At 42.8% G+C, this 22,607-nt stretch overlaps 1 protein-coding gene across 1 annotated transcript in view; it reads left to right on the top strand.

Moving 5' to 3' along the window:
• LOC148511885 (cilia- and flagella-associated protein 337-like) overlaps positions 1 to 22,607 on the top strand; it is a 150,148-nt gene that overhangs the window by 27,976 nt on the left and 99,565 nt on the right. Inside the window, 6 exon segments of the mRNA XM_088482663.1 lie at positions 10,608 to 10,884; positions 13,084 to 13,227; positions 14,389 to 14,511; positions 15,607 to 15,778; positions 22,118 to 22,164; positions 22,250 to 22,387. Coding sequence (XP_088338789.1) covers positions 10,608 to 10,884; positions 13,084 to 13,227; positions 14,389 to 14,511; positions 15,607 to 15,778; positions 22,118 to 22,164; positions 22,250 to 22,387 — 901 coding nt within the window.

Below are 22,607 nucleotides of genomic sequence, written 5' to 3'. Positions count from 1 at the left end.
CATTTTAAGCCCCGCCCCCTACCGGGAGACCCGCGATCGCCGCTGGTATTCTCCTCATTCTGCCCACTTAACTAGGAAGTGGGCAGAATGCGGGAGACATGCCTACCCTTCCGGGGGTGCGGGGGGTTACCCGAAAAATCGGGAGCCTCCCGCGAAAACCGGGAGGGTAGGCTTGTATGGCGTACGTAATCGCAGTGCGATCGCAGTGCATGCTCTGTGTGGCTCATACGCATGTGCAAGGGCAAACAATGGCTCGATCTGCATACGTAGTTGCACTTGTGATCGCTGCTGAATCAGGCCCAGTGTGTGCCCAGCACTACGGTATCATTAAAGGCTAAAGACAGACACAGATTTCAAAGATCACACAAGCACATTGCATTGTTTAGCAATTAATTGATTGAATTCTAGTTGCTAAAATCCTAGACATCATTGCTTGTAAGATGCACTTCAACCCAGGGAACATTTTTTTGTAAGGAGTCGCCTCAACCCCAGAAGCTGCTCCATGTAGCAATTATTTTCCGGTGCCTCCTTCCCTGACAATCCGAAAATCAGGGGTAGGCTGGCTTTTTATCTTCCTGGTCTATTCAGGCATAGGATAAACCAGAAAAGCCCCATGAAAAATAACTGGATATGTGGGGGGGGGGGCTTATTTTAGGGAAAAATGCTTACTAGATGGTAGTGACATGCAATAAAATGTTAGTCCACTAAGTGTCGCTATTTGACTTTTAAATCACTGAATAACTTGCTATGTTTTTGAACTCCACATCATTTTCTTAGTTAAATATTAAATTGCAGCTTGGTCAGTGTAGATTAAGCAAACAAAATTTTTCCAGAAATGTATATTTATGTGTTATGTGCTCTTATATTCGGTTTACTTTCCAGACACAATTTCAAATCTAGTATTGTCATAGGCTTACTCTGTTGATAAGTAGAACATTTTCTTGGAGCTTATTGTGCAAAATTAAAAGCCCTTTGCGCTGCAATTTTGGAAAAAATAAATGGCTATGACAGGTGAGCGATACTCACCTACGTTGTTGATAATAGTCCAGATTAGCAAGGGTTAACTTACCACCTTGCCAGGCAAATGTGCATATGTGTGAGCTGGGATGTAGTTATTATACCTACCACTGGGATGCCGGCTGCCGAAATCTCGGCACTGGAATCCGAACCACAACCAGAAGACTGGTGCCGGTATCCCGACATCAGTGGAGATGCTGATGCCGGTATCCCGATCGCAAGTATAGCGGGCACCATTAGCTGTTAGCCGCGGGCTTAGGTTTAGGCACCCCGTGGGGGTTAGGGTTAGGCTGCGAACAGAGAGGGTTAGGGTTAGGCACCACCGGGGGGGAGGTTAGGGTTAGGCTGCGAACAGGGAGGGTTAGGCACCTCCGAGGGGGAGGTTAGGGTTAGGCGCTAAGGAGGAGTGTTAAGTTTAGGTACTAACCGGTAGAGTTAGGGTGCGAGGTAGGGAGGGTTAGAGTGCAAAAAAGGAGGGTTAGAGTTAGATGGTTAAGGGGAGAGGGGTAGAGTACTTACTGTGCCTCTGTCGGGATACCGCGCATCGGGATGCCGCTTTTGACAGCCGGCATCCTGACTGCCGGTGTCCCATACCCAACCCGTATGAGCTGGATTTCTGGCTTGGGCCAAACTTGGGCTTCAGGCCCTGATTCAGAGCCGGACACTCTGACAGAGCGCTCGCTCTGAATCAGGGCCGTCCCTGCTCCTTTTTGGAGCGGCCTCCTGGCCGCTCGCATAGCTGTGGGCGACGAGACCCTTGCGGTAGGGTCTCGCTGCCGCAAGCCCTGGAGTGCTTTTGGCTCTATCAGAGCCACAAGCACTCCCACTGACATCACTAGTGATGTCAGTGGGGCCGGCCCCAGACGGTAGGCGTTCCCATAAATTGCAGTTTCTGCATAATTTTATGTAAAAAACAGCTTGATACATAGGGCCGGCCTGAGCCCTATTTTTTTGTTATGCGAAAATATATTTCTGCCCCCCAGGTGTACTGATAAAAATTAAGGGGGCGTGGAAAAGCCATACCCACAAGCCACACCCCATTTTTGTTACACTGGAGGCATGCCCAGTACCTCGGGAGAGAGAAGGAAGCCAAAGGAGGGCAAATTCAAAGGGGAGAGAGACTGTAAACAGGTGCAAGGCATTTGAGAGAGACAGCAAGAGAGGTAGAAGGAGAGAGAGGAGGGGGGCAGAAATATGAGCACCCAATGTGCTGCTACATGTCAGTGTAGTAGGGGCCTCCTGTGTGACACCATGTTACCCCTCCAAGTCCCTCCTGCTGCTTCAGCTCTTGGCGCTTGCGGTGCTCTAGAGGGGGAATCTAAGCCCTGCCCTGTCCTGGCTTTCAGTGCACAGGTTGTTATAAAGGCACTGTGTCACACATTGCTGCAGGCTGGGTAATGGTGCTCTTGTCCTGTCATGGGTGTTAGTGTCGGGGGCAGGCAGGGGACAGAGTTAGTAACAGTGACTCGGTAACTAACTGTGGTGGCGCATGTCTGGCTGTGGTGCCCTCCTCAGACTGACACCTTACTCAGCTACGTACCCAGCGTAACTGTAGGGCCGGCCCTGACCTCACCTCTCCTCCTTAAGTCTCTCAACTTCCGCTTGCCATGGCTAGTGACACAGACTGCTTCATCTGTGCATCATGTCTGGTGACTCCTCTTTATACTCTATGCACAAAGCAGTGGCGTAAGTTCATACCAGGTGCCTGGAGGTAAGATAATGGTTGGTGTCCCCCTACCAACAAGCCAACCACCACCAAACAGAGACACATTCCCTCAACCACTAACATCTCAACCTCGGCAGCACCAAGAGACAACTCTCCCTCTAACACCCCATCCTCAGCAGCACCTATAGTTACTCTCACTTCAATCTAACTTACTTTAGGGCCCCCCCCCCAGCTAACCCTCTCTATTCTGGTTGTAACCCCAGTGCCGCTGTCCTTCTTACCCCAGCTAACCCCGTCTGTTCTGGCTGTAACCCCAGTGTTGCAGTCCCTCCCTTGCTCTTAGTCCTCTTACTGTGACAGACACCCTGCCTGCTGCTTAAAGGAACCATGGTGGGTGGTAGTATAGTATGTAAAACCCCAACCTAAGACAAACAAAAATTGGGGGGATGGGAGTTTCACGCTTGTCTTAATTTGGACATTCATTATGCAATTATTGTCCCGATCTGCTGATTATTGGTGGATGGGGACGATAATTGCATACTCTCTGGCATGAGAAATCTTCCAACATGCCCTACTGATTCGATCATTGATCGGCCGCATCCGGCAGCACATTCACTACTGCGGCTGACCACCCAACATTACCCCTATTCCTTCACAGGGAATAGGGACAACTCTCCCTCTAACACCCCAACAGGGAAATGTTTCCACCACAGGAGATAAAACCAGACATATCTCATGGCCTCGATATCCGCTGGATTTCAGGCTGTCAGATAAACTGTATGTTGGTCTGACATACATTTTATCTGACAGTGTATTCCCGGGATTAACATTAGCAGACAGGAGCAGACAGATATCTTCTGGATGACATGAGTCAGTTTGCATTTGTCCAAACTTAGCAGATATTTCTCCTGAAATCAGTATGATACAGTGATGTGGAAACGGCTTAGACAGGGAAGAGTTACTGCAGATTACAGTGATGTGGAAACGGCTTAGGGAAGAGTTACTGCAGGTTGGGAGAGGGAGAGAGAGGATTTTGTCCTAAACAGAATAACAGAATGTTCTCTCTCCTTTGTCTGATCATCCCAGGAGAGGCATCTACCTATTATACTATAACCGAGACACCAAGCCGGACAGGTCTATTATTTGTTGTTATAGAAACCTGCAAATTGCGACTGGGTAGATTAAATTAAGAAAAAGATACGACACACAAAAGTACCTGGCCCCTTATTCAGCAATGTTAACAATATGCTTCATTTCACCAGTCTGACACACTGTGATTTGTTTTTACTGCCCTGTGTCAGCAGCCTTTTATTCCATATGCATGTGGCCATAAATCGGAGCTAGTATAACATTATTTATATTTTATTATATGGTACAGAAATAACTGTTATTTTATTATATGGTACAGAAATAACTGTACTTAGCCCACTCTGATAGAATGTCTGAGAGCACAGTGTTTTTTGTTTGTTTTTGTAGAACAATATTGGAGAGATTTTTTACGAATGTGTTTATCAATGTTTATTGGGTTAACATAAAAATATAACCTATAGGAATATATTTATATCCATAAAGGTGTGCGTTGCTTAAATTTAGAAATGAAACACTGGAAATATTTATTTTCTATTACATAGTTGTTTCAACCAAAACTGTTCACTTGGTGTAGCGAAACCCATACCCCAACAGGAGGGGTCACTGGTGAAAACCACCAAGTGAGTTAGACTCCGCGCCTCTGGGAGGGTCTAGCCAAGCCTGGGTTTGGCCGCAATAGGGAGACCTAGTCATTTCCACTCACCTAGGGTTCCCTGGCTTTTGTCTCACCCAAACCTCTGGCTTTTGTTCTCATCTGAAGAACCTCTTTTACAGATTGTGACATACTGTACATGAATGCTAATATTGCATTCATTTGACTCTAGTATTGGTTAAATAAGAATTCTCAATATTCGCTTGGATGATGTTTCTCCTGTTCTGTCTAGTGGGAAAAAAAAGGTGATCAGGGAATTCTAAGGTGTCAAGTGGGCAACACAATAATAAGGTAGTGGAAACAACACTGATCCCATTCATATGCACATGCCAATGAACCCTGCATACTACAATGGAGACCGTTTGGACTGCCATTGTAAGCAGAGCCAAGTTGCCCATTAGGCAGTCTAGGTGTATCCTGACCACCTACTGACAACCATTTAAATTAAAAAATTTTATCACTTCTATTTTTTTACACTACACTTTACACTATCAACCCAGCAGCCACCGGCCAGGGGCGACGGGAATAGCCCTGGACTATCAGTCCGGGCCTGGGCCAGTCTGAGCTGAATAGTGGTCAGGGGTAATGCTTTGGCCCAGGGGACCCGGTGAAAGGGTTCCCCTGGCTGTGGCACTACTCCCCCGCTAGAAAGAGTCCAGTGCTGGTTATGAAAAATCTAGGGGACCCCTACTCCTTTTGTCCACTGTATTTCCAAAACCAGAACTGGCTCGTTTAGCCCAGTGCTGCTTGTGCTAAATACAGGGGACCCCTACGTCTTTTTTCCTCTGTATTTTCACAACCAGCACTGGCTTTGAAAAGCCTGGGGTGTGTTGTGCTTTAGGGAGGGGAAGGGGGGGTCACATTCTTTTTTTTTTTACAGTTTTAATAAAAAAAATTTATGCATGCACGGATCACTGATCTGTGCATGCACCTTTGTCATATAGTCCAGCCCATATATTGCGCACAATCTAATGATTTGCAAATCATTAGATCGTGCACGATATATCGTTTGTCAGATTGTACAGTTTATGCACCATATCGTGTCCTGGAGCGCCGGGGAGAGCTCAAGGGAAATCACTGATGAAATGGCATTTTTTGCAGGTCATCTAGTGTGTAGGCACCTTATGTATGTCAGTGTGCATGTCCAATGCAAGCAGTTTAAAGATGAAATAACATCTTTAATATTTAAATTTTTCTGTGCAATATTTCCTCTCTTCCACCAGCTTAGTATTCTTTTGCAGTATATCACAATAGTTCACCACTCTGTTAAACTTGCGATAGTAAACTGTGAGATCTTCTCCCACTGATATTTCCAAATACCTTTTGTGGCTTTTTAGTAAATCATTCACACATTGGTTAAATATAAACTTTAAGATCTGAGTTACAGTGCCATTTACTTTAATACTTCTTTGTCCTGAACTCACCGTCACTGAACATGTCATCTCACTGGTCCATCTAATCCACAATCATAATATGTCTAAACTCATCAAGGTGATTAACAGCCCATAACCAGCATGTTTTAGCAACAACACAGTTGAACATTCTGGCTTAGATAATGATTAGAACTGGGTTACCATTAGATACCATTATTTGTAGTTAGTGGGCTTAGTATTTAAGTGCCAGCTTCTCAATAGAATGGGAACAAGCTGTGTGTGGGTCAGATGGGACCACTGGCCTAAACCATATGAAATATCAATCTTGCTGGTACAAGGGATGCTGTAACAAATATGATCAGAAAAAACACAATATATGAAGATGAACTACCTACAACCATCAAACGGTAAACCATTTAATAATACTGTTTGTACTACTAGTGCAGAGGTTCCCAAATGCAGTTCTCAAGGCTGCCCAACAGCTCAGGTTTTAGTGATATCCATGTTTGAGCACAGGTGGTTAAATCAAATTGACTGAGATACTAATTAAGTCGTCTGTGCTCAACCTTGGATATCTCTAAAACCTGAACTGTTGGGGAGCCTTGAAGACAGTGTTTGGGAACCTCTGTACTAGTGTATTAAAGGACGCATAAAATCTTTATTTTATTTCATACAACACATTTTGCACCTTTGTAACATGAAGCTTATAGAAACTTAGGATGTTCTCCTATAGGTCAGTTGTCCATTTCTAAAAAAATATAGGTGTGGCAGATTTAGATGGCTGTTACTGCAAAAACTCAGTGTCACACTTGGGGGCATATCCAATTAGGTGCACATTTACAAATAATCTCGCACCTGCAGAGTTTTCCCACAGGTGTAAGTCTTTTTTGTATTCAATTAGGCGCAGGGTTTTGATTTTTTTTTTGAGTGCTGAAGTTTTATTTTTGTCCCTCCAGAGCAGGTTAAATTTTTCCTAAAATACATATTCTAAGGAAATATTGCCTGCACTTGCTCTAGACCCCTTTGGACAGTCCCCCTAATGACTAATTCAGCAACTGTAAGTTCCAATTAGCTCAATTAGTCCTTAATTACTCACCCCTCGGAAGTGCTAGTGCGTCTGCATGAACTGGGCTTCACACAGGCACACAAAGCCCCGGGACCGGCGGAAGGAGCAAGACAGGGGCAAAATCGGAGCTTGATGAATTTAGGTCCCCATACTAGTGTACTAGTGTGATGATGAATAGACCCCATAAACTTATTTTTGTGTTTCAGCGACATAAAACACAGTCTGCAACATACAGCCTCATTAACTGCCAACACTAAATCACATCATAACAAAACACAGGAGGAATTCATAAACATCTTAACAAAAGATGTAAAGAAAATAGGCACAACAGTGTTGGGCAGTGGGGTGGGATGGGATTCATGCACTCGATGAACAAATTGAAGGCAATTATAGCAGAGACATAAAAGATCATTTTGGAAATCTTCATATTCCTTAACTCATATTTGTGTCCTTCCAAATAAATAAATATAATTTGTCCCACATTTTCAACTGCATCCCATCTTCCAGAGCGTATTTGGATACAAGAGGTGTGGAATTCAGTGGGCGCTCCTGGGAGATAACAGGGTGGTTAGACATACGTGGGCTTGTCACTGACAGTGACTGCATTTAAGACGTATTAGTTCAGAGACAAGATGTCATGTTCAGATGGAGAAATTGCACCTGCCATAGTGACCATCACCACCAAACTTTGATGGTGCGACCAGTCGTGCATCTAAAGACGAACCGAGATGGATTAGCTCCACAGGCAGTGGGCATCTCAGTAGGAAGACGATCAGTCGTGGCATTATCATAAAGACGCAGACGTGGAAAAAGATGCAGACACCACTGCTTGCACCTCTGAATCAGGCCCAATGTTTCAGTGTTGATCTAAGAATATATTTTTTAATTACTTTACATTTTGCTGTGAATGAAATATGTTATTTTGATCACGCTATTGCTATTAGAATTGCTAGAGGGGAAATGTATGAACTAGACATCATTTAAATTGATAGTCCTCCAGGAACCGGGGGGCAGAGTGCCAGTACATTTGTGCAGCACTAGGGCTGCCACTGCACTCTGTATACATACCAGTGACCACCGGGAAGGTTCCTCTGCCTGGCTTCTGGCTGTCAGTGTCAGGCTGCGGTACAGTGCAGCTAGCATGAGAAGGGAGGCATACACACACAGTTTCCCCCCTAAGGCCCCCCACCAGATCAGCTTCCCTTCCTTGGCTCTCCAGTAGCCCCATCCCCAGCTCTCTTCACTTCCTCTCTTCTCCTCCTTACTCCCTGCTTCTATTGGCACCACACAGATAAAGACTGACCCTATTGTAGCTGCAGTGGCCACCACAGAGGTACTCCCTTTCCCTTGCAGTCTCTCCCACTGTTCCCTTCTCCCCTTCAGTCTCTCCCATTGGCCCCTTGTCCTCTGCAGTGTCTCCCACTGTTCCCTTATCTCCTGCAGTCTCTCCCACCAGCCTCTTATCCCCTGCAGTTTCTCTCACTGTCCCCTTCTCCCCTGCAGGCTGTCTGACTGGTCCTTTGTCCACTTCAGTCTCTCCCACTATCCCTTTAGTCCCAACAGTCTCTCCCACTGTCCTCTTCTCCCCTGCAGTCTCTCCCACTGTCCCCTTTTCTCTGCAATCCCTCTGACTGTCCCTTATCCCCTGCAATCTCTCTCACTGTCCTATTATCCCCTGCAGTCTCTCCCACTGTTCCCTTTCCCCTGCAGTCTCTTCCACTTTCCCCTTATCCCCTGCACTGTAGTTTCCCTCACTTTCTCCTTTAACTCTGCAGTCTCTCCCACTATTCTTTTCTCCTGCAGGCTCTACCACTATTTCCTTTTCTCCTGCAGTCTCTCCCACTCTTTCCTTCTCTCCTGCAGTCTCTCCCACTATTTGCTTTTCCCCTGCAGTCTCTCCCAGTATTTCATTTTCTCCTGCAGTCTCCTCCACTGTCACCTTTCCCCTGCAGTCTCTCCCACGATCTTCTTATTCTCTGCACTGTAGTTTCTCTCACTATCTCCTTTACCCCTGCAGTCTCTCCCACTATTTCCTTTGCCCCTGCAGTCTCTCCCACTATTTTCTTTGCCCCTGCAGTCTCTCCCACTATTTCCTATTCTTCAGCAGTCTCCTCCACTGTCACCTTTCCCCTGCAGTCTTTTTCACTGTCTGAAAAATTTGAGTTTCATCAACCTCTCCATATACGCCTGTACTCCCTCCCCATCTGTGCCTCTGCCCCCTCCCCATCTGTGCCTATGTCCCCTCCCATCATGTTTGCCTCTGCCCCCTTACCGCTTGTGTTTGCCCCCCAGGCTAAAAGTTGCCAATCAGCCCCTATAGTCCTCCCTCTGACCACTGCTGTTTGTATTTCCCCAAGTGGCCCCCAGGTAAGCTGGGCTCCACAGTTATACCCAAACATATGGGGCCTGCTGAGTGCTATGAGGAACACTTTACCTTTCCCTGCATTACCTATTACCATTACTAAGTAAAACAATCAATGTCTGATTTATGTCATTATAATATAACAAGATGAACACTATGGATGGTTAGATACGTACAGTGGTATATGTGCGGCATTTGCATAGGTCATTATATCATAAAAACAAGAGCAGATTTTCGGTAGAGATAATTTAGTAAAGGAGGCATGATGAATGACTACAATATTTGTAATTATCTAATGAGAGTTCAAAAAATTATTATTTTACAATTTTTCCTCATGATGAATAGGCCTCTAAGTATTTAGAAATATGATTTGAATTAAAAAAACAGATATAGATGGCTTCTGTTTGACATTTAGATATTGTAATCATTATGGAATGTTAATAAGCAGGTCTATTTCTGCAACAAATTGACATGTTGTCTTTTCTGATGCAGCTACTGAATTGTTATTGTTAGCACGCAAGTGTCTGCCAAGGAGTTTCTCAACTACTGGATGATAATACCAAAGTATACCTAAAGTTGGCACTAAGGAGGAACAACTTAATAAAGGGGTCTTCAACCTTGGCCCTCCAGCTGCTGTGGAACTACACATCCCAGCATGCACTGCCACCTTTTTGATATAACAGCATGCTAAAACTGCGGCAGTGCATGTTGGGATGTGTAGTTCCACAGCATCTGGAGGGCCAAGGTTGAAGACCCCTTACTTAATATATGATGAGCTAAAAGATGACTGTTTATTTCCAAGAAAAATAGATGCCATAGACCAATCACAGACAGGCTGCTTTATATATTGAGCTCCTATAGACAACGCAGTTAAGGCAGTTAAAGGCTGATAATATATTTGTCGATTTCTCGGAATTAGAGTGACCTACTAGTTATGATTATGAACATGTATTAGTCTAGGTAGTTTAAAGTGAATAAACATCGAATGTATTGAGATATGTTAGGGTTTTTGGATTGAAGCCCTATCTTGAGTATGCCTGAGCTGTAACTCGAAAGAGCTGATTCTGTAACCCACTTTTATTTTTATAATACATTTTATTCCTACTTGAAACAACTGTGCGGACATTCGGTTATTTAATTTTAATAGATTATTCTGTAATTGTGCAAAAATATTCTAACATGATTAAAATGTACTAATTGTTAATATAAATTATTCTTATAAGAGGATCATGGAAGTCTGCTCTCAGGTTAAGAACACCTAGATAACAGAAAATGTAAATATTCCGCTATGGAAATTATAGTTATGAGGGCATCTGATAAAATGCATCCAATGAATCCATTGTTAATTGCCCTAAATATCTCTGTCCATTTCTGTTGTGTAGTTTTGACCAGAAGGAAAACATGCGCTTGGAGGAGAAGTTCCGTCTGGACGACTTGCTGCACTTGGAAGAGATGTTCACCAATCATAATCTGCAGGCAGTGGAGGTGGTGGAAGCTGAGGACACAGCAGAAGCTCGTACATTCCCATTAAAGAGACACAAACCCAAGGCGATTCCTCGAAGAGTGGGGAACATGACCCTGAAGGAGTTTCAGAATGTCCTGTCTAATATATTTGAGTCAGAGAGTTGGGATGACAACATGGAGCTTTTATGTTACAAGGTATTAACTGTCCACCTTACTCAGTTGGTGGCCACATAGGAGGCCCTATCACTACACTGGTTGGCTCAGTCAATTAAAATATGATGGGGTTTGCAGGTCGCGCCAGACAATCAGCGGCCGCTAACTGTAGAGCAGCCGCTGATTGGCTCCGACTACTGACTGTTCCCACGTGGTGGGACCTGCAAACCCTGTGCAGTCCCTTTAGCTGGCATTCGCGAGCTATCTGTATGTGTGGCAACACACATTCAGATCCTGGGTCCGTCTGGTTTGGCTAAGTCGTTTTTCTGTTTTTCTAATTCCGGGGATGCTTCGGAGATCAGCGCCAGGATGAAAGTGAGTATAGATTATTTTTTGCAGGGCCAGTCATTATGGATTCTACATGGGGAAAGTGGACAGACCGGCTGGCATAGGTAAGTATGTGGAAGTGGGTAGGGGTATGAAATAAAGTTATACTTGTCACGGTGTGTGTGTTTTGTCTTTCTTTAACTATTTATTTTACAGTGGGGGTATGGGTGCCAGCATCTTGCTGGCACTTGTAGTTCCACAAGTGCCAAAGGGCAGGCATGCTGGCACCTGTAGTCCCACTGTAAAATACAATAGTTTAATTCTATTCTTTACATTATTACCACCCCCGTACACAATGCTCCAGGGGTGTGGGGAAGAGCCCCGGGCTTCAGTCCAAGCCTAGGGTTTCGTGGGGGGGACATACCCCTTCTTGGGGGGTTCCCACTTCCCTTGAGTTCTCCGGCTTGGCCTGAGCGGTTTGGGCTGATAATGCTTTGGCCCTGGAGACCCGGTAATAGGGCCTCCAGGCTGTGGCATTACAGCCCAGCCATTTTGGGTCCAGTGCTGGTTTTAAATATAGGATGTACAGTACGCAATTTTTTTCCTCCTATATTTAAAACCAGGACTGGCCCTGTAGCCAGATGTTGGTTTCTAAATTACAGTGGAACCTTACTCATTTTGTTCCCCCGTAATTTTAGAAACCAGGACTGGTTGGCAAGTCCGGAGCTGGTTAAGCTTTAGGGGGGGTCCCTATGTCATTTTTTTTAAAAAACTTTTAACCTGCTTTTTTTACGGAATAGAACACAAGCAGCTTACACATATCTCACTGATATGTGCAGGGTGCTTGCTTGGGAGAGTTTTGCAGAGAAAAGACACTGCAATGTCGGGTGGGTAATCTCCTGCAAAACCTTCTACTCGGGGGAGAAATCTTGTTCTGCTTCACCATCGGACATCTCACTCTCAGCTAAACTCACTTCTTGGTACATTTGAGAGTCTCAGGAGCCTCAAATCACCAGAGTTTCGGCGTAGCTAATCGAGTTGAAAAAAAAACTCTCCCAGACTTGATTCTTAGTAAATTTACCCCCTATAGTAACTTTTGCAGTACATAGACTTTTTTTAAATTCAATTTGTATTTATTCTTCAATGTAACTTTAGACTTTTAAGTGGCTTTTTTATAATATACAATTATTGGCAATACCAATGCTTAGGCCCATGTCAGCACTTAGCTCTTCTTTATACTGTATTTTAGCATTGTGTTACTAAACTTGTTTGAGGAGTAATACAATTCTGTGTACACTTTGCTGATTCTTCTGGTAGAAAGAGAGAAGTTTAATTTAACAGACATTTGTAACTCGCATTATTTTAGCTTTCTGGTAAATGTATTAGCTTGGAATTAACAATGGTCAGTATAAGGCAATGTACATGCATGCATGAAATATTCATAAAGACTTTGCAACATGATTTATAATTAAATGCAGTGTGAAAGATGTTATGTATTTCTTTATAATGGGAGTATAACTGAAGTTCTTTCAGATACTGTTTTGTGGTCTTTTGGACTTGTCTCCTGTCTAGAGCTGTAAGTTTAAAGTTTGGTACAGAAATAGATTTTGGACATAATATTATAATGTTTATACTTCAATGTAATGTTTACATATATACCAATTGTTTACCTATACAAGGTAAGGGCAGAGAACTTTGCTTACCCCTTGTTTGAAATTATTTTCACTACACAATAAAGAGTACCTAGCCTTGTCAAGTCGCAAAGGTAGCTGAGATGGCTTTTTCACAGCCTTATCCATCCAAGAGGCCTTATGGTGGCCCCAGTCTTGGGGGGCTGATTTTTCTTTTATAATACTAAAAAGTAATACATTCAGTCCAGTTGCCCAATGTCTAGTTGGTGCTGTCTCTTCTCAGGTGGACACATCCTGTGATGGGTTCATTGACTGGAGTGAGTTCTGTACATACCTGTTACTTCAATACAAGGAGCAAGACTACATGACAACAAGGAAAATTACATTTCTTAGGGAACCAGTTATGAGGCTGTGTACCCGTAACAAGGTCTGTATATTCTCATGCATCCAATTGTGTCTGAATAAGTCAACCTCAAATTATACCTCACTAGACACCTGTAACCTATTATACCTCCACAGACTCTTGCAATATACAGTATTACACCTCCACGAAGACCTGCATTACAGCTCACCTATACAGATACTTGCAATACATTACAACCCCATATACACCTGCATAAAAACTTAAAAGGACCTACACTGAGGACTGTGATACTATATGTTCTACTAACACTGAAGCCTACAAAGTTAAACCCCTACCATACCTCCTGACATTTGGGAATTCAGAGTTGGGGAAGCACAATAAGGTCATGACTGCATCAAAGTAGGCTTGACCTACTGAGGCCTGCAATTCATTACACTTACATTGAGGCCTGTTATACAATCCACCCCCATTAAGGTCTGCCATAAATTATACCCCCATTGGGTGCTATCATACAATACACTCCCCATTGAGGCCTGCCATGTAATACACTTCCACTAAGTACTGCCATACATTACACCTCCACAGAGGCCTGCCATACATTACACCACCACACTGGCCTGCCATACATTACACCACCACACAGGCCTGCCATACATTACACCACCACACAGGCCTGCCATACATTACAACACTACAGAGGCCTGACATACATTAAACCACCACACAGGCTTGACATACATTACACCACCACACAGGCCTTCCATACATTACACCACCACAGAGGCCTTCCATACATTACGCTACCACAGAAGCCTGCCATACATTACGCTACCACAGAAGCCTGCCATACATTACGCTACCACAGAAGCCTGCCATACATTACACCACCACACAGGCCTGCCATACATTACACCACCACAGAGACCTCCCATACATTACATCCCCAATGAGGCCTGCTATACATTATAACCCCACTGAGACCTGCCATGTAATACACCCCCACTGAGTCCTGCCATATCCCCCCTAAACCGAGGCCTGTCACACATCACACCACCATAGAGTTCTGTCGTACATTACATCCACAATGAGGCCTGCCATACTTTTCACTTCCACAGAGTCCTACAGGATCAAAAGTTACACCCCACAGAAACCTGCTACAGAAGGTTGCCATACATTTTCCGTTTTACTAAAATGTATATGCTCCTGTTCTCTCTTCTCCCACAGCAAGAGCCCACATGCCGGATTCTGGCAGTTAGCTGCCCCCCACCTCTCTGGTTTATGAGCATCAGTAAAGGAGGAGTTCTCACTGTATGGGACAGTAACCTGCACCCTCAGAAGTCATATGAGGTACATAAAAGATTTAAGGGGCATACACACGTAACGATTTTGTAACCAACAATTTTCTGTCAGATTTTCTGTCACATTTTCCCTTGAAAAAGTGAACGATTTTTGAAGTGTAATGAATGATTTTTGCAACGATGAACAAAATATGTTCCTTCCCTTGACGAAAATCGTTTTGTTGGACAGTCTGAAATGGACGATAAACGATAACTACAAACTAGAAACGATTATTGTTCATTGTTATAACTCAGAAACCAAACGATTTTTTTGAACGATAACGATGTCGTTAACGACAAATAGTTAAAGAAATCGTTACGTGTGTATGCACCTTAAGGGAGTATTATTAGAGGCCAACAAACTTTACAAGTCAGAAAACTTTTATTCACTCAGCATTTATAGGAGCCAAACATCAACAATATTGTTTCAAAATATATAACTATGCTATATTAAATGCACCCTGATTATTTTTTTTTGTTTATAACTGTGTCCTTATTTAACAACAGGCTTTTAATAATATAGTATTGTTAAATTTATATACTAAACTGTTATGCAGGGTAAGATTGAACTATGCAAGACGATGTTAGACACTGTAGGACTCTAATGGAGACTGTGTAATTTTTAATATACAGTAGAATTCATATATTAAACTGTTATGCAGGGTAAGATTGAACTATGCAAGACGATGTTAGACACTGTAAGACTCTAATGGAGACTGTGTAATTTTTAATATACAGTAGGCTTTTGGTGGACGCCCATATTTGGATCTGGCAAACACCGACGGAACTATTGGCCTTTGTTGAATCATATTGTGAACCTCTCATAGACTGCATCTGTAGATCACAGATGTATTTAACTATGTAATACTATATTGGACTGTAGTACCATTTTGGATGCAGTAAAAATATGTTGAACTCTGTAAGACTGTGTTGGACTTTGTAGGCCTCTGTTGGACTATGCAAGACACTGTAGGGCTCTATTGAACTTTATACAGTAGGTCTATATTGGAGTCTGTCATCTTCTAGTAAGAATAGATAGACCAATTGAACTTTATACACTCGCTACAGGAAGACTTAAGACCGCTTATCCTCTTTCTCTTTGTAGATCACAGTTGATCCCTTGGAGTCACAGTCTGGGAAGAGGAGATTTAAGTCTTGGGCTACTGATGCAGTGTACTTGCCAAATGTTCATAAAATTGCCGTGGCTACGACTAGTCGCGATATCCACTTCTTTGATGTGTTTACAATGAATATATTCGAAGAGTATCATCTGTATGGTAGGATTGAAGAGCCTGTGTAATTCTGAAAAAAGAAACAATTGTCCTCCCACATTTTAATAAGTTACCTGATCTCTCTGCTGATTAAGTAAAATGCAGTATATGCAGTTGTAATGATCTCTGTCATAATTTATTTTCCCACGACTATTACCACTAGGACACGATGTGTTCTGCCTTTAATAAAGTCATCCCTTTTTTGTCCTGCTGTATAAATTGCCAGAAAAAAATGGGATTTTGAAAAATTGCCGATCATTCAGTTTCTCCCATTGTCTCATTTTGTACTGATTAGCAGCACCCCGGAAAAAATGACTGTTGCTATATTCTAGATTTTGACGAAAGGTTGATCAAAATTCAACTTTGTTACTTCATTCCAAGTTTTTACAGTAATAAGCTGATGCTTTACATTATACTTTATTGAAATAACCACTGTTATATAATTAAAAAATTACAAGTTGGAAAAGTGATTTTTTTTTTTATTATCACATAGTTTTTTATAAAAGACTGTGGGGTTTATGGGCCTACAGATTAACAATAGTATGTGAATCCACCTCTAGCGCTCCTCTGAACACAAATTCACATAGATCAATGTAGAAAATATAATAAAAATACTCACCATAAATGAGTCCACTTGATAATGGGGAAATACACAATAAGTCCAATAGGAACTTCTTACAAACAGATGGTTGATGACATCTATATAGAAAAAAATCTCCTCCATTTGTGTGTTAATAAAAACAACACCAATAGGGAGAATGAGAAGAGAGACAAAAAATAGTGCAGATCAAACTTGGACACATCAATTTTAATGACAAATTTGCACTTACAACATGTAGGTTTAAACAAGCATTTGTTTAAAAACATCAACAGTGGTAGGCTGACAGCACTCCCAAAGACTCCATCCTTCACCTCCTAGATAACAAATGGAGGAAGGCAATAACCCAGCTTCGGATACTCGGATATGCCAAACAGGAAGGGGTACTCCAGAAAGCGCTCCACCACTTAGCCCACGCTTAACGCGTTTCAGACCATCAGTCCTTCATCAGAAGCATGTATATGGCTAAACATACAGGGTATATATACCCTCCCTAATAGATCCAACAGCTGCCCTTAATTGCAGCTAATCAGCATCTAATTCACGTCCGTGCATGCGTCAGTCCTCGAGATCCCGGAACCAAAATGGCCGTGCGTTCCACGGCTCCTGGAAGTAGATTACATACACGTGTTATGTGTTCCACCAGTATCTATTTACCGCTGCTCGTGTGACTGCGTATTACAGTCACATGATCCCACCAACATAATGGATATGCGTTCCAGGCGCCCGGAAGTCCTTATTCCTGGATGGCCCATGCGTTCCATTCTCCATTCATAACTTTTAACGGGTCCAAATTTTTTGCTGACATGTTCATTATTTATCTCCTCGATTAATCCAATACAGGCTAGAGGAAGTCATATAGACTGCTTCAATAAAGTTGTCTGTGAAGGCATTGAAAAAACTATACAGAAAGGAGAATATAAAAAAGATTAAATTTAAGTAAGAAAGAATTTGAAGCCTTACAATCCTTGAAAGATGATAAAAGTTTAATTATAAAACTGGCAGATAAGGGTGGAGGGGTAGTCCTTATGAATAAGGATGTATACATGGAAGAAATAATGAAACAATGGAATGATGGGGTGACTTATAAAAAATTAAAGGGTGATCCTACATCAAGGATAGAAAAGGCTCTAATAGATTTAGTCAAGAGAGCTTTAGATGATAATGTGATCACCAAAACAGAATCTGATTTCTTGATAATTAAGGAGCCTTCTATACCCACCATGTATGTACTTCCTAAAGTGCACAAGGATCCCCTCCACCCTCCTGGTAGACCTATAGTCTCAGGCTGTAATAGTCTTACAAGTAATCTATCAGCGATGATAGATTTTTACTTGCAACCACTTGTTCAAAACACTAAAGCCTATTTAAAAGATACTAGCAATGTATTAAGAAAAATTTCAGAACTTGATTGGCAAGAAGGTGACATCTTGTGTAGTGCAGATGTCAGTACATTGTATACTATAATTGACTTAGAAAAAGGATTGGAAGCTGTGCAATATTTTTTAAATATGAGTGATTATGATGACAAAATTAAGTCCTTCATTTTATTAAATTTATTTTATTAAATAATTATTTCTATTTGGATGGAATATTTTATCTGCAGATTGTTGGCACTGCCATGGGCACCAGGTTCGCCCCCAGTTACGCAAATTTATTTATGGCGTACTGGGAGGATGGCTATATATGGAAAGACGGTAGCCTGGTGGCGAACCTGGTGTCCTGGCAGCATTTTACAGACAATGTATTTTGTATTTGGAGGGGAAGTGAAGAGGCTCTTTTATATTTTTGCACTCTACTAAATATTAATGATTTCGCTATTAAGTTTACATTTGCACATAGCAGTTTAGAAGTTTCTTTTTTAGACCTTGTAATTTATATTCAAAATGGTTCAATTAATACTAAAACTTTTAGAAAAATGACGATTCAAATGGATTCATTGAAAAAACTAGTGAACATCATCCAAATTGGTTGAATGGAATCCCTTATGGACAGTTCGTAAGGATAAAAAGGAACTGTACTGAGGGTGATGTATGTCAGCAACAAATAGATGAATTAGAGGATCGTTTTATATCTAAAGGTTATTCAGTGGATAATCTTAAGAAAGCTAGAGAAAAAATAGAAAGTGTAGATAGAGCCGATTTGATTAAAAAGAAAACAGCTAAATTAGGTCCAAACGTTGTACATCAGTGGGCTTTTATTACACAATTTAATTCAGCTTATAAACAAATAGAAAAGGTCTTTAAAAACAATTTAAATATACTTAGGCAAAATCCAATAATTGGTAATGTTATTCCAGAAAGACCTAATTTTATTTACAGAAAGGCACCTTCCTTAAAAGATAAATTGGTCTGTGGTAGTAGTGATGTTGAAAAAAGACAGAGTATAAGAACAAAGGGCTTCCACCGTTGTGGAAGCTGTTTAATGTGCAAAACAGTTAAATCTAGTGAAAAAAAGGTTACAGAATTTACCATCAATGGTGTGGCATATTTTATCAAGGATTTTATAACATGTCACTCAAAAAATGCTATTTATATTTTGGAATGTGCATGTGGCGTATTTTATGTAGGCAAAACTAGTAGAAGTCTAAAAATAAGATGGGCAGAACATATATATAATATCCGTAAAGGATTAGAGACACATGTGGTCTCAATGCACTTCAAAAAACATCATAGTTCTAAGGAATGTTTTCTAAAAAGCTTTTTAGGTATACAAGTAATTTTACCAAAATTGAGAACAAGAGATTTAGATAAACGTCTATCACAAACGGAGATGAGGTGGATCCAGCAATTAGGGACCCTTGTACCCAGGCGACTAAATGGGGATTTTGAATTGAAGTGCTTTCTAACCTGAATTCTATGGGAATATGCTTTGCCGGCACATTTTATCTATGTATATGTAAAAATGTTTTATTTTTTTATTTTATCTACTGTTTTCTATGTATTATATTGATTAATAATAAATGTTTTAAATTTTGTTTTTTATGCAATAGCCATGGATTTTATTTTTTGGACTTGATGTTCTGATTGGCCGCTATAATCCATATAATGGACGTGAGATAAATAATGGACATGTCAGCAAAAAATTTGGACCTGTTAAAAGTTATGAATGGAGAATGGAACGCATGGGCCATCCAGGAATAAGGACTTTCGGGCGCCAGGAACGCATAGCCATTATGTTGGTGGGATCATGTGACTGTAATACGCAGTCACACGAGCAGCGGTAAATAGATACTGGTGGAACGCATAACACGTGTATGTAATCTACTTCCGGGAGCCGTGGAACGCACGGCCATTTTGCTTCCGGGATCACGAGGACTGACGCATGCGTGGACAAAAATTTGCTGTTCACCAACCCCCCTATATATGGACAGATAAGCATTGAATATTTTTATGTCTTGTACGTGTGTTTTTTTACCATTTTTTGGATACTGTGTCAATTAAATGTCTTTTTAAATATAATCTGTCTTTGACCCTGTAATACGCCTTAAAATAGTTTTTTAGGTAATTGGGAATAAACCCCTAAAGGGTCTAGCAGATTATTATTGATTATGAAGTTATACACAGTATAGGATGGTACACACTATGTGGTTTTCTTGTTTTTTCTTTTTCATATCTCTTTCATTGGTCATTTGACCGAAGCAACATCCGTTCAGATAAGTAGTGGATATTACGATTCACTTTTTTTCACAAAAAAAAAATAAAAAATTTTTGTTCACTTGTTTTCATTATCTTTTTATGCACTAGTAGGCGCTCCTTTATTTCACTTATTATTATTTATTATGGGTGCCATACCTTATCACTTTATTGGAGCTGCCACTCAATGATCTTTGAGGAGTGTCACTTATGTTTATTTATTTAATTATTTTTTGAATATCTATTGTCGTGTTACTTTAAGTATTGTTGGGTTTATTTAAGTGTCACGTTGTAACCTAGTGCGCCTCTTTATCTCCTACATTCATATATATATATATATATATATATATATATATACACACATACACACACGTAATAAAAGGCCGGCACCCCACCTTGCAGTTCCACCAGCCCCATTCCCCCAGACCTAGTGATTGTCTCAGCCCCATTCCCCTAGACCTAGTGTGTCTCTCGGCACCATTCCCCCACTGTGTCAGCCTCATTCTCCCCTCAGCCCCAGGGTATGTCAGCATCATTCTCCCCTCCAGCATGTTTCCCAGCCCCAGTGTGTCAGCCTTTTTCCCCCCACCCCCAGCGTGTCTGCCTCTTTCTCCCCCCAAGCCCCAGAGTGTGTCTCAGCCTTGCCTTCCCCCTCCAGCCCCAGTGTGTCTCAGCCTTCTCCCCCCAGCCCCAGCCCCAGTGCATGTCTCAGCCCAGCCCCAGTACGTGTCTCAGCCTTCCCCCCCAGGCCCAGTGCTTGTCTCAGCCTCCCCCCATCCCCAGTGCGTGTCTCAGCCTCCCCCCCATCCCCAGTGAGTGTCTCAGCCTCCCCCCATCCCCAGTGAGTGTCTCATCCTTCCCCCCCAGCTCCAGTGCGTGTCTCAGCCTTCCCCCCCCAGCTCCAGTGCGTGTCTCAGCCTTCCTCCCCAGCCCCAGTGCGTGTCTCAGCCTTCCCCCCCCAGCCCCAGTGCATGTCTCAGCCTCCCCCCCATCCCCAGTGCGTGTCTCAGCCTTCTCCCCCAGCCCCAGTGCATGTCTCAGCCCCCCCATCCCCAGTTCGTGTCTCAGTCCCCCCCATCCCCAGTGCGTGTCTCAACCTTCCACCCCCATCCCCAGTGCATGTCTCAGCCTTCCCCCCCAGCCCCATTTCGTGTCTCAGCCTTCCCTCCCATCACCAGTGCGTGTCTCAGCCTTCCCCCCCCAGCCCCAGTGCGTGTCTCAGCCTCCCCCCATCCCCAGTGTGTGTCTCAACCGTTCCCCCCCATCCCTAGTGCATGTCTCAGCCTCCCCCCCAGCCCCAGTGCGTGTCTCAGCCTTCCCCCTCCCAGCCCCAGTGCGTCTCAGCCTCCCCGCCCCAGAGCCGCCACTTACCTTGGCTGCTTCTTTTCCGCGGCTCCACTCGATCCTCTCCTTCCAGCAGCCCGGCTCCTTGTTATGACACGGCGCGCATGACATCACGCTCGCCGTGTCATAACAAGGGGCCGGGCCGCGGCGGGGGTGGCTGTTATGTTGGTGGAGCCGAAGCGGCCGAAGCGGGTCCGCTCCGACTCCAACTATTTAAATAATGGGGACCGGGTTGGAATGAGCTTCTGTGCAGAAGCTCATTCTGACCGGCTGACAGGTACGCTGCCAGGTCGGAGCGGAGCTCCGATCGCAGCAGCGGCAGAGCCTTGAATGCCCCTAGGCATTCAAGTCGCCCCTAGGCATAAGCTTATTATGCCTATGCCTAGGGCCGGCTCTGACAGTATAGAAAGTTGTAACATTACAAATAGAAGACTTTACAAAAGTATAGATATATATTTACAAGTGTACATCCATAATATTCTGCGGACACAACTAAACCACAAGTTCTCAAACTCAGTTCTCACGACCCCAAACAGTGCATGTTTTCCAGGTCTCCTCCGAGAATCACAAGTGAAATAATTAGCTCCACCTGTGGATCTTTCAAAAAGTGTCAGTGAGTAATGAATACATCTGGACTCCTGTTGGGTGACCTGGGAAACGTGAGCTGCGTGGGGTCCTGAGAACCAAGTTTGAGAACCACTGATCTAAACAATGTAAATCTGTATTAATGTGACTCCAGTAATCCGTTTGATGTTCTTTGTTTTCCAGCTTTAATCCATGTTCCCACCTGCTTCTATTACTGGTACAACATAAAGGTATTGTATAAAGGTGCCATCTTCCTTTTGGGTGTTTGTCTTGTGTCAATTTACAGCCTCAGTGCCACAACTCTTGATCCCATAGGTCCCAGGAAGCTGCTCCCTACTCCTATGGGGAGATGACAAGGGTGGTGTGAGTCTTTTGTGGTTGCTAAAGCCCAGCTCTGGACTGTTTGAGAAAGTATTCACCCACCAGATGGGTCCCCACAAAGTGTACATGCAGGTGTGGAAATATAACAAGTCATTTAAATCAAATATCTGTGTAAATTTAGCAGACTGTATCTTGGGCTTTTGGGAAGACGTAAAGGTTGAAAACTACTGCAAAGCCCTCAACTGAGTGTTGTAGTACCCAAAAGAAAAATGTGTTAGGGAGCAGGACGAGGGAGAAAAAAGGTACCATGGATGATCAGCTACAGAAGCCCATGAAAGCTCAATCATATAGC

The sequence above is a fragment of the Taudactylus pleione genome, unplaced genomic scaffold (assembly GCF_031769625.1).
Source record: "Taudactylus pleione unplaced genomic scaffold, aTauple2 ptg000290l, whole genome shotgun sequence".
Taxonomy (NCBI): Eukaryota; Metazoa; Chordata; class Amphibia; order Anura; family Myobatrachidae; genus Taudactylus; species Taudactylus pleione.
The sequence above is the reverse complement of the archived record's forward strand: the minus strand, read 5'-3'. Positions and strand labels throughout refer to the sequence as shown.